This window comes from Dermacentor albipictus, chromosome 1 (genome assembly GCF_038994185.2).
Source record: "Dermacentor albipictus isolate Rhodes 1998 colony chromosome 1, USDA_Dalb.pri_finalv2, whole genome shotgun sequence".
In the NCBI taxonomy this organism is placed as follows: Eukaryota; Metazoa; Arthropoda; class Arachnida; order Ixodida; family Ixodidae; genus Dermacentor; species Dermacentor albipictus.
The window spans coordinates 423,833,719-423,846,426 of record NC_091821.1 but is presented as its reverse complement, the minus strand read 5'-3'; the positions used below and the strand labels follow the sequence as shown (position 1 = coordinate 423,846,426).

At 40.9% G+C, this 12,708-nt stretch overlaps 1 protein-coding gene across 3 annotated transcripts in view; it reads left to right on the top strand.

The window, feature by feature from the left end:
• Positions 1-12,708, top strand: part of LOC135897136 (mitogen-activated protein kinase kinase kinase 20-like) — a 48,413-nt gene that overhangs the window by 19,099 nt on the left and 16,606 nt on the right. For all 3 annotated transcript variants that reach the window (XM_065425714.1, XM_065425702.1, XM_065425708.1), the window contains exons 11-16: positions 4,171-4,222; positions 5,217-5,352; positions 6,259-6,303; positions 8,359-8,389; positions 11,225-11,361; positions 12,490-12,549. In XM_065425714.1, coding sequence (XP_065281786.1) covers positions 4,171-4,222; positions 5,217-5,352; positions 6,259-6,303; positions 8,359-8,389; positions 11,225-11,361; positions 12,490-12,549 — 461 coding nt within the window. The remainder of the gene's footprint in view (positions 1-4,170; positions 4,223-5,216; positions 5,353-6,258; positions 6,304-8,358; positions 8,390-11,224; positions 11,362-12,489; positions 12,550-12,708) is intronic.

Here is a 12,708-nt window from a genome sequence, read left to right as displayed (position 1 = left end):
TTAAACATTTAAAAAAACAATGTGTTAATGATTCCACTCCTACGAAAAATTTATACCAGCAGCAACAAAGAATACATTTTGTTACATTGTGTCTGGTTGAGCTCTATGCCACCAGGTGGCTGCACCATGCAGACCATTCACATTTGCACTTTTGTTCATCCCATGAAACGACGCGCAAGGGGACACAGCCAAGCCCTGTCCCCTTTGCGTTTACCCTAATACCGGACTCGCGAAACGCTATTGCGTTAGTGATCTTCCGGTGTAAAGTGACGGCCGCAATCGCGCAAATCCTGGCGCAGATCGGATAGTGGCAGTCCGATGCACTGCAGCCAGTCCGCTCGTCTACTGCCTTGCAGAGGGACACGATGTCGCAGCTTGACATATTGCCAGTTGCTACGTTTGCAGTCCACAATGCAACAAAGTCGAATCATAGCACTCGTGAAAAGACAGACTGACACTGACGGCGCAGCTCTCATCAAAGACGGAGCACGTTGTAACACAAGCAGACGACATTTGCTGTGTGCTGCAAGTGCTTAAGTGTACTGAAAAATTGTTCTTGTGCATTCCCTTTGTGTTACTTTCTTTCTATAAAAACAAATTAACTAACATTCCAACTATTACGAAGGTCATTTGTTTACCATAAAGTTGGAAAAATTATCGATCATGCCCTGGTCAGCCAATCGGATAGCTCGCTCCACTGACGTCTTATGGGTGATTTGCATCATATGGGTAGGGGCGCCTTAAAATTCTGCCGAGCAGTATGCTGCAATCGGCAGCGATATGCATTTTGAAAACCTTAAAATAAATTACGCACTTCACGCGGAGCACTTAGATGGGTCAATTAATGATCAGAAGGACCTACCCTAATGACTCAGTATGTTCGTAAAAAATTGTCAAGATCGTTTCAGGGTACCTTTAATGTTAGCTCAGAGGGCTCAAGTCCCCGGAGAGACATGCACCACATTTATTGAGGAAGTTCTGAAACTGTGCAAGACCATAAACCCTCGAATGTCAGAAGAAGATAAGGTGGTACACCTCATAAAGGGGAATCACGGAAAACTTATATAACTTCCTCATTGGAAAAGACAACTTGGAAACCATATCAGACGTGATAGGGCACTGCCATACCTTCAAAACACTGAAGACTCGTCGAATTACACCGAAATTTGGACGGCTAGCTAATGTGATGAATGTGGCCAGTGTGGACATGAGTTGTCCAACAGACTTATCGTCCACTATTCATCAGATTGTCCGTGAGGAGCTCCTTCGACACAAGAACAAGGACATAGTGTGGCACCACATTACCGCTCCTGCCCTTTTGTTATGCTTTTGTTAGCTTTTGTTATGAGAGCTAGTGACAATATAACATTTTTTATTACCGATATTAGCGTGCAATGAATATGTGCTTGTAAGGAATACTGGATGTAACAAAGTGTAACAAAGGCATTTTTCGTATCGAATGATGCTTTGTTAAAATGAGGTTCAGTTGTATTTTGTTGCGCCATATTACTGCAATGGCAGTAATATGGCAAACATTGGGTTTGCTGCATCCATCCACCTGTCTTGTCTTTTTTGTTACGCTGTTGTCACCATGTTGCCGTCATCATCAGGCTACCTGCTCATCCTTAGCTTTACCCTCACTACATGACGAAGACAATGCAAAAATTTGCCTGCTACCGCCACTACCAAGGCATTGGCCTCATGCAAATGCGGCAGGGTGCAGTTGAGAACCAGGCATGCTGACCACTGAGCTACTATCATACAGCTTTTGCGCTCAGTAAATTGTGCAAAGCTTTATGCACCACAGACGCTCAAGAGCGCTGGTTTCCTGTGTGTGTTAAAGGTGGGCGAATATCAGCTTTTTCTAATACAATCAGTAAGTACTGAATATTGAACAGCCAAATGCAGATACATATATTTACAGCAGGAATATTTATTTCGGTGTAATTAGGTACCATGCCTGTACTGACTAATGCAAAAAAAGTGACAGCTAACTATCAGGGAAGAAGTATCAGTTTCATATGCAAGATCAATTATTGTCATTAAAATACTGCACTAAAAGCCTTTCAACAAATTTAGAGCTTGGCTGCAAACAAGCTTTCCAAGAAATGTTAGATAAATGTCTGTCCTCTTTAAAAAAAGATATATATATATATATATATATATATATATATATATATATATCAGATATATATCAACAACTTCTCAGATATATATATCTGAGAAGTTGTGAAAAATGTCGCAGTTTCAAAGGTGAAGCACTGAGTGCGATAGCAAATTACCAGACAGCTATACGAAGCAAGGATGGTAGATTTATCGGGTGTTGGTGAGCATTCACTTACTAACTATATTAACAAGCATGGTGACACACACGCAAAAACAAACATGAACACATCTCACTCGATGACTGGGGACACTCGCTGTCGAAACACTGGAGTGTGGAAGAGCTGCAGCAGCAGCGAGCGAATGGACCTTCATACCACCTCTCGTTTCAACGCGCACTAAGTGGTTACAGTGCAGCGCACATGAAGCTATCAGCATTCGGTGCACTCTGTCCCCATCGCATATCGCTTACAACACTCAGCCGCGCCATACGCAGCCACTGCCAGAGTAGAACCCCACCCTGCTTGCTCCCTCTGGTGCCTTGCATGTGACGGAAGACAGCGTGCCTCCTACTTGCTTTCTTTCCTTGCACGGGCAGGATTGAGCCACCATCCTTAGCTCACCCTTGCATGCTTTCGCTTGCATCCACTGCATACGGTGCACGGCTGAGATTTGACCACACTTGGACTTTCTATGAAACGTCACGGTGGCACCAATGGAAGAAGTTCACCTGGAGTATCCATATAATTGCTCTCGCAATAAAAATAACGAGCACTGCTGAAAGACTTGCGGACTATAAACACATGTAAATGGGCCCGTTGCAAGGAAAACATTGGTTGTAGCATAGATAAAAGTGTTAAATGACTACACCTCTGAAGAACATAAATGACGGACTGCGAGTAAAATCAGAGTTGTCATGTATGATTCTGCCACAAAGCTAAGAAAGAAAGCTTGCATTATCCATTTTTTGTATCTGCATTGCATCGAAAACTTTTGTTGTTGTTTCACTTCTGACAATTTGTGATGCATTGTTTAGCAAAGCATAGAGAACGGTAACATTACTTTTACAGTAGGTTGTTGTGAAATACTTGGTTAGTTTCGAATATTCTAAAATACAGAATAGTTCCATTTCAAATAGGAATACAAATAGTTAGCGTGTAATGTTCGATTCATATTCGACACTTTGAATATTCGCCCGCCCCTGGTGTGTGTATCTTCAAACCACAGAAGGCAGTTACTGCAGCAGGCGGAGGCAACGTTGTGTGCGTCATAGAATTCTTAACGGTGTTCATTCGGAGATGCTGCTGTTGTTGCAGTAAATGAGAAATGCATAATTGACTAATTAGCATAAATTCACTAATGAAAATTTTAACAAGTTACCTTATGGCCCATATTGAAATTTACGAGTTCTAGCCGTGGTATTCACAAGGTGGATCCACTTAGAACTAATTCTGAGAGATGACACCGGTTCCGAGATATTAATTCCAGAACTTTGTGGAGAAATGCAATGGTGTTACAGTTAATTTTTGTGCAAGTAATGTTTGCCTCTTCAAGTGGACCAGCTCATGAACTCGAATTTTGCTATCTGCCACAGGCAACCTTTAAAAATGTTTCCGGGTGTTCGCTGAAACACCGGGTATTTCTCTGTATAATGGTTACAACAGGTATTGCGCACAATGATGTGGTTAGTTAGGTTGCATTTGGTGTCACTTTTATATCAAAATGCATTTGGTGCTGGTGGTGTGTGCTGCTCTCTGGAGACATGATGAATGCACTGGTAGTTTACAAAAAAAAAAAACCTTGGTGTAAATGCCAAGTTAATTATCATTTTACTTGGCTGGGGGTGTTCTTTTGTATGCTTGTAGAATGCCTGTGGAATTTTGGGGAGACAGCTTACAGTAGCTCAAGTCAGCTTTCTATGTTCACTTTGTTCACACAGTGTTTTTCCTTCTGTGCCAATGAAAAACTGTAAGTATATGCTGTAGCATTCTTTGCGAAAGCATTTTATGTATTTGCATTCGCATGTTAACACCAGTTTATCTGTTTTCCTGCCCTTGATTTTTTCAGACTCCTTGTGTAACCTTGCATCTGCATATTTAAGTCAGCGTAGTGTTTGGAAGTAAGTGACTCATTTTTTACTATGAATTGCTTGTGTGAGGCACTGCTGTTGATGATTCTCATCAATATATTTAATTATGGTTCTTAACACTCATAACCTTAGTGCTTTTGAACAAATCTTTTCAAGGTGACGGGTGTGAAAATTGTCATACATTTGTGTTTCCTTTGGTGGCATATCTGAGCAGATGTAAGAGATGTTGCACCTAGGTGATGGTGATACAACAAAAAACAAGACACCTACAGGAGTCGTACTCAATTTCAAACTAAATGTTGTATTGTAAAGACAAGGATGTAATCAAAATTCTGTGTGCAGGTGTAGAGTGTTGTAACTAATGCCCAGCTGCACCTTCAAGCAAATTTATTTTGCATTCAGACAGCATAGAAGACAAAACAGATATGCAGTCATTAATGTTTTGCTCTATGCAGAAGGTTATAGCTAGTTTATCATCATTATCACTTTAGTTTTATTCATTTGTAATCATTTATCACGCATGTTATTAGAAAACGATAAAAGGCTCACACCCATAAGCCTTGCAATGTGCAGAAAGTGGGGATGAGAGGGCGTCCTAAAAATTGCCTAGCTTTCTTAAACTCACTGGTACAGCAACCAGTTTGCCTGGTTTGTCAGTCTGCCAGTCCCTCTCTTATGGTTTTCAATTTTTAGTCGTGCATTTATTTGTGTTGCTATTCATTTTGTGCTTTCTTCTAAACATGTACCTGTACTGTTGACACCAACTGTGCATCTTGTTACAGTTTAAGCAAAAAATTGTACGTATCCAGAAGCTTTTCTGAGAAGCCCAGAAACCTTAGAAGTTTTTTGCAATGTGCCCTGTATCTTTATGCTTGTTTGACTTCTTGCCTCTTTGTTATGTTTACAGAGCTTTCATTGTTGACAACCTACCTTCTATTTCTTATCTATGCTATAGCGCTCAATGTATTTGGACTTAAAGCTCATGAGCATTTGTGCGCTCATTAAGTTGTCTGTGTATTTGCAGGCAGGAAATCGAATCCACTCTGGAGTTGATGAAGCGTGCCGAGCGTGACCTCAGTCAAAAGCAAAAGCAGTTGGAAGAATGGGAAAGCCGTTTGCAGCAGAAGGAGCAGCTTCTCGAGCGACGCAGGGGTTGCATGGTGATGTATACCTATTTGTCCATTGCATTTCCTGGAGTTACTTCGTAAGCTAGCAGTCCTGCAACGAGGACCATTTGATGAAGCATTAAAGCTTTGCAAGTTATTTTAGAGTGCAAAGGAGGATGTTTATTTGTGCTTTGTTCTTGTATACTTGTTACATTTTCTGTACATGCGGAATATGATTCGATGGAAAATAAGCAGTTGTCAGTTCGTACATCATATTGCCTGTATCACCTTGTTACTAATGCGTTTTTTCACGCTGCAAAGTAGTGCATCAAGCAGTGATGTTAGTACTGCATATCTTTGGTATCTTGGGAACAAGGTTAGGTGATCACTTGCCTACCCAAGCTTTGATTGTGTTATGCTCATTGAAGAATCGCATTATTCTTGGAAAAGTTTCATTTAGTATGATAGATCACTCGATTGGTTGATTGGTTGATTGATTGATTGATTGATTGATTGATTGATTGATTGACTATTGTCAACAAATGTGTGACTGACTGGCCTCTCCACAGTGTTGGATTTTTGTGTGAACGAAAGGATAATGTGAAGTACTATTGAGCAGTTTAGTTTTTTTCTTGCTTCTAGTGGTATTTAAAAAAAAGGAAAAGTTGCTATAAGCATATCATAACCTGTTAAGAGTCCAGAGTTCTATATTTATAGAATTTGTGGGGCTCCGCTTTACTCTCTTTATCATATACATTGAAAATCAACACATTTGTTCTCTGTAGCATGTAAATTTCAACATCTGAACTTTGATAACAGTTGGTACACCATTAACTGTGTACTGCTGCAGTGCGACTTGTTCATACATCCAGGGATAGCTGAGTTTTTAGCAGGACTCAATACGTATAACTGGTAAAACAACAGTATGGCATTATGGTTCAAACAAAATTTATATTTCAGGAGCTGTATGTTCATGATGTGAATACTTGGAGTGTGGATCATGTGGTGAGTTTTACATTTGATGTGTTCATGACAATGACATATAAACATTGCTAGTACATTGCATTAACTAGAAAAAGAAAGATGCGACTCCTGATGGGTCTAAAAGCAGGTACCACTTCTTGTGATAAATATGTTTTATAATAATATTGTGCTGAGAGGGAAAATTGTCATCCACCTGACTTTAGGATAAGGCTACAAAGGAAACCTACACAGGTGTTTTTTTAAAGAAAGCTTCGCACTTGAAGAAAAATTAATCGTGGGCAGGATAAAAAATTTGTCCTAGTGCAGGAATAATATAGTGATATAAAATTAAAAATATCTTTCACAGATGTATAGCAACCTGACAACTGATACATCAGAGAAAGCTAAGCTGTATAAGTGATTCCACGCACCCTTTGAAAATACCAAGGCTGTGTTGCAGAATCAGAGCGCTAACTTTCACCATTGCAGCCATACAAAATCCTAGCTGATCTTCAATGTGGGGCTCGTATAATACAACATGAGAAACAAAAATTGCAGAATACTAATTAATAAAACGACGCATATGAGTTGCTGTCTATTTTAGTGAGATCTATGCAAGGTAGCTTTTATTTTGTTGTCATCGATAATTACATTTCAAAGCAAATTCGGGGCTCCGACACCCATTGCGTTTCATTTACATTTGATATCAATCACGCCTTCTCACATGAAAACTGTTGCAGAACTCCTGTAACAGCTTCTCTATAAAAGAAAAGCATGTTGGTTCAATGCGAAATTAGTGCTTTCATTCCTTTTTTTTTTCTTTTCTTTTTTTTTTTTTTGCTTGGCTGACTCTCTGAGGTAGCAGCAACTTGATTTGGGCCAGTTGGTTCACCTTGAAGGTATATTGAAGAAGCGCAATAGGATGAGGGCAAGGAAACACACACAACAGTACTAGCGCTTACTGCTAACTAAACTTTGTTTGAAGAAAAAGACAGCCATGTATAGTCTAATGAAAAACCAGCAAACAGCAAATCGAATTTAGATACATGCACCTGCTATAAGTGCAGGTATCAACAGGGCAATGTCTTGATGACAGAGCAAGACAGCACAAAAACAGTAGTCGCCATTTAGGTGCTCATTGCAACAAATGTACATGCACTCTTATCTTTAGCAATACCAGGTTCCTGAAACATGCAAAAACCAAAAAAGAAAGAATTGTAGAAGCGTACTGCATAGGCAAAAGCAAAAGATATGTGCATCAGCGCAGCATCACTTAGCCTATCAAAGCTAGAAATGCTTTTTCTGTAGATACCTGCACTTATAGAGTGAACTTACCTGTTAATTTGATTTGTTGCTTGCTGATTTTTCATCAAGCTATCAATGGCTGATGTTTTCTTTAAATAAAGTTTAGTTACAAGGAAGTTCTAGTCCTGTGCCTTAAAGGCAAAGCTTTTCTTTGCGAACCTCGCCGCGTTTTATGACCGTGGGTGTTGCGGCCTGGCTGTTCTCTTGCTAAATAGCCCAACCAATCACAGTAGAGCACATGCGCTGCACATGCCTCTAGGTTCCTTGCACCACCACCAGGTGGCGCCAGCTTTCGTGTATTTGTGACAGCGGTGGCACCAGCCTTGCGGGTGAAAAAAAAAAGGACCAAGACGCTCACCTTCGGACGGTTATGAGGAAGTAAACACGTCTTGCGGATAAAATGGATTTGCATTGCACTAAGTATGTATGCTCATGCAGCCTCTGAAACGATGATGCATTCAAGTCGTCGGTCATTCTCGCTAGTAGTCAGCAACTTCACTTAACCAAAGGCTCAGTATAATTAGCACTTGTGTGTGTGTGTGTGTGCGTGCATGCATGCACATGCAGGCACATGTAGGCACATGCATGTAGTAGTGCTTCAATTCTTTACACGCTCACACAAAGCGTCGCTGTATTTAGATTCCAACTCATGGGATCTACTGCATTTTCTTTTTGTCCTCGTTCCATTGCAATACTACAGTATACCTTCACTCTTTGAAAGTTTCACGTCGCTTCATGTACAGATTTGACAATGTGTACTATAACAGCTTTTGTAACCTATTTTCATTTCAGTTTCTCTGGGTTCAACAATTGGGATGTGATGGTACGTAATAGAAAAATTACCTTTTTTTTGCTTTTTTTGCTAAATGGAACGAGGTCACTGGATCCTCCCTTTCAGAGATTGCCCTGTCCAAGGGTGTTTTAATTGTTAGTGTGTATTTCTAGAGTGCACTTTGTTCAGGGCAGCTGATCATTGGGCAGGTTTGAGGCATTTTTTCCAATTCTTACTCATACAAGAAGTCAATACCCGTCCATCGTGCACTACTGAAGTGTCCAAGAAGGATGTCTTTATACTAGCTGACATGTGTTTTCTTTCTTTCTTTTTCTATCTTTTTTTAAAATTTCAAGCATCCGCTGTAATGGCTTAATGGCTGTGGTGTTTCGCGTCTGAGCACGAGGTCGTGGGATTAAATCCCAGCCGCAGCGGCTGTATTTCGATGGGGGTGAAATGCAAAAACACTCATGTCTCGTGTATTGGGAGCACATTAATGATCCCCTGGTGGTCAAACTTCATTTGGAGTCCCCCACTAGGCATGTCTCATAATCAAATCATGGTTCTGGTACGTAGAACACCAGAATTCATGAATTAATATTAAACTTTGTAGCTAAAGACGATAAATGAAAAATGCTGTCCTAATGAAGCTGTGTTCTTTGAATTTGAGATTGGCAAATTCAAAAAACACAGCTTCATTAAGACAGCATTTCTCATTTATCATGTTTAGCTACAAAGTTGAACTTTAAGTAATAGCCTCATGCAAGGCAGCGGCAATAAAAAGCTCGCCGCATTGACTCTGAGAGTTCTATATAATTTCATATACAGATTTACAAATTTGCCACGTTTTTTTTAATTAGCCCTGGAAGAATTTTAGATAAATGCATAGTTGCGCAACAGTCACAGTTCTTTTGTATCCCTCGTTTACTACTCTACCAAGTAGCAAAACCGACTCGTGTCGTTATTTGGGAAGTTGTGTAACTATGCGTGGTCAGCAGTCCCGTACAACTGTCTAGAGCGCAGGACGCTGCGGTTCTAGACACACTGCGCCTACCGTGGCAGATTAGAACCCCCCCCCCCTTTAGCACAGCAGGGACGTGGCTACGTCAGGTGGCTCGATTGATAAGTGTAGAAGCATAATTCAAAACACATGGAATTATTCTCCAGTTTCGGCGGAGTTTTCTCTACTTCCTTTTTAAATAAGATGTTGATCCATATATATTTTCACAAACAATTTTTGCTTTTCCTCCCTGTTTGGCTGTTGCCTTGGCTTTCTCGCTTAGTAGATTGCTTAATTTCTTATCTCCTTGCAACTCTTGTTTCCAGTTGCCAATTGTGCACGAAACATGCTGTACAATAAGGGAAAAACCACACGGGGTAACGGGTGACAGTGATATTGCTTATGGGTTTAAGGATTATTGAAGGGTCTGATGATGGACGCTTTTTCGCAATATCTTATTTTCGACCTTATCTAACCCATATCGAGGATATATGGTTCCGAGGATCTGCCAGCATCGCGGCGAGCTGCCACTCGAGGAAATAATGAAGCAAAAGGAAAAGTTAAACGCAACTGGCGTTTTCTCCGGCCACAACTCGTTCCACGAGCTTACAGACGATCCGACTATGAACCGAATCCATTTCCTGTCCCCTGGGTTAGTCTAAACAAAAATGATTGAACTAATGAAGCAACAGGGATGCGCGTGATCGTTGAATTGCTCGTGACATAAACATTGTGTTGGGCATTATAATAAATAAAAATATTATATTTAAAACAATAAACTACGCCTTGCCTGCTGCAGTAGATGGTGACAACTGAATTCATCTTGAGTTCATCGTGCGGGCTCTGAATCGATGACAAAACTGGCCTCCACGCCCCAGGAGATGCCTATAACTACCACCATCCAAAAGGAGTGAAAAAAATTGACAACTATTCCACTCTGTGAAGATAGAATGGTAGCGAAAGCTGACGACAGTCAAAGCTTTCAAACGAAAAGCAAATTGTTTCACATCCACTGCGGGTCGGCCTGAATATAGTGTAATGCCGGGCCGACCCGCGGCGGAGGTGAAGCAGGCGTTAAGCACCCCACATACGTGGGTCCACCCCGAAGGTAGTGGAATGCCGGGCCGACCCGCGGTGGAGGTGAATCAGGCATTAAGAACTCCCCATACGTAGGCCAATCCCGAAGATATTCAAATACCGGGCCCACCGGCAGCGGGGGCGAAGCAGGCGTTAAGTGCTCTCCTCACGTGGGTCCATCCTGTAGGTAGTGCAATGCCGGGCCGACCCGCGGTGGAGGTGAAGCAGGCATTAAGAACTCCCCCTATGTGGGCCCATCCCGCAGATTCTGAAGGGCACGTTATAGGTTCCCGAATCCACAGGGGTATGTGCCATATATCTTGGACCCTTTTTGCACTATCACCAGGATTGGCCCACATGATGATTTTTTCTGTTAACGGACACCGAAAAAAGCTACGGAAGTTAGTCATATACTGCTTTCGTTGTAAAAGGCAGCAAAATGTTGACTGCTGAGTAGATTGATATGTCAAAGCTTTAGGAATGTGTGTGAGAAGTGGTGCCTTGGGCGAATAGGGGGGGGGGGGGGGGGCTCGGGCTCCCCCGGGCCCCTCCTTGGGTACGTGCCTGCCGTATTGACAAAAGTTGTACAAATTAGCAAGTCTACGCAATGCCCCCCCTCCTTGTTGCTCCCCAGCTTACACTGTATGCAATGCCTTGCACAAAACATAGCATTACTTACTACAAGCACAGTTCTTTCTGTCTCAGTTGGTTATCACCTTTTGCTTTCACACTGTTGAACCTATGCTCTTTTTTGTATTGCTGCTTCAACCATACTTATAGTAGCTATTTTTTGACACGCTTTTGTTCAGATGCCACCAAGGACTTAGAGCAGTATGCCGAGCTGTTCCGCAGCCAGCAGATTTCAGGCAAACGGCTGCTCCTTCTCACTGTGGAACATTTGAAGGACATGGGCATTGCCCCCTTGGGGCACAGACTGGCACTGATGGTAGGAGCTGAGCAACCTTCATTTGCTTGCCCTGCTTTTTCCACGAAACGCTCGGACAAAAAAAAAAAAAAAGTCATTCAACCCTCACTCCTCATTTGATCAAAACATGAAGCAATAATAAGTGGTGTGCACAACATACTGCTGTATTTCTTTCTTTATTCGTTCATTGATCTGGCACGCACTATATTTAGCATGGGTGCGTGAATACTTTTATAACTATAGAAAAAAATAAAGCATACGCTACTGTTTGAAATTAAAGTATTCCATTTGAGAATTTCGAATGCATGAAAAAAATGCCGGTGCATACATTATGCCAACCATATGCGCACGCACGTCATATTCAGCCTTCGAGCTCGGTTAAAAAATGTTGCAATTTTTGTTATCTTACAAAAGATTCCACTGTAACAACTTATGAATTTCACTATAATCCACTAAGTATTATTGCACATTGGTCCTGAAGCGATCAAGGAGGGACCAAAAAATGCCTTATGTCCAGTAAGAATCGTGTTGAAAAATTTTGATGAGCAATAATACAATCAATAATGGCCTAGAGGTGTTTTTGAGTATCTAACATATTAGTTAAATTACAGTTGTAATAATGCAAGTACTACAAAGGATCATCTGATATGTTTAGGACTATGATGTCACATTTGTTTACATTGTCAGTAGAGTGCTTATTGATTAACTTGTGGAAAACACTTTTGTGATTAATAATGAGCCATATTATTTCATGAAGAAATGTTTTATTGTAATCCCTGCATTAACAAAGACAAACACTGCAAGTCTTTATTTCCATTCTTTCCCTAAAACAACATTCAAAATTTGTTAGAATTCAGTGAACAGGTTGTGATTATGCAAAAAATTAAGAAAACCTCAGTTTTAAATCCTCTTAAAGATCTACGATTCAAATAAGTTCCATTTTGCCGCTAAAATATCCTAAAATCCGTTAAATCTAGCAGAAAGTTTCCGCGATGGCAATTGTGATGGGAAGTTACATTTCTCAACTCTGTAACCCTTGTGCCATTGGTACTCTTCTTCTACCTTTGTTGGTGCTTTTATTGTAGTGAAAGTCTTGCACTTTAGCCTTGAAAAAATGTGACACTTCTGTTGTTTGTGTGAAACTTGCAGGATGAGATTGAGAAGCTTGCCATGGAAAACAGGCGCAAGTTTGAAATGTCACAGCGTGAGGTGAGCTTCAACAATTTCGCCAGCTCCTACGCTTATCTTACACCCTTATCCTATCACAGATATAGATTATAAGGTAAAATAAGGAGTTGTGTCTATGCAGAAGTGGTGCAACCTGATATTAGTTTTCTTTCCACTGCGCAGATTGGTGTACACGTGTGT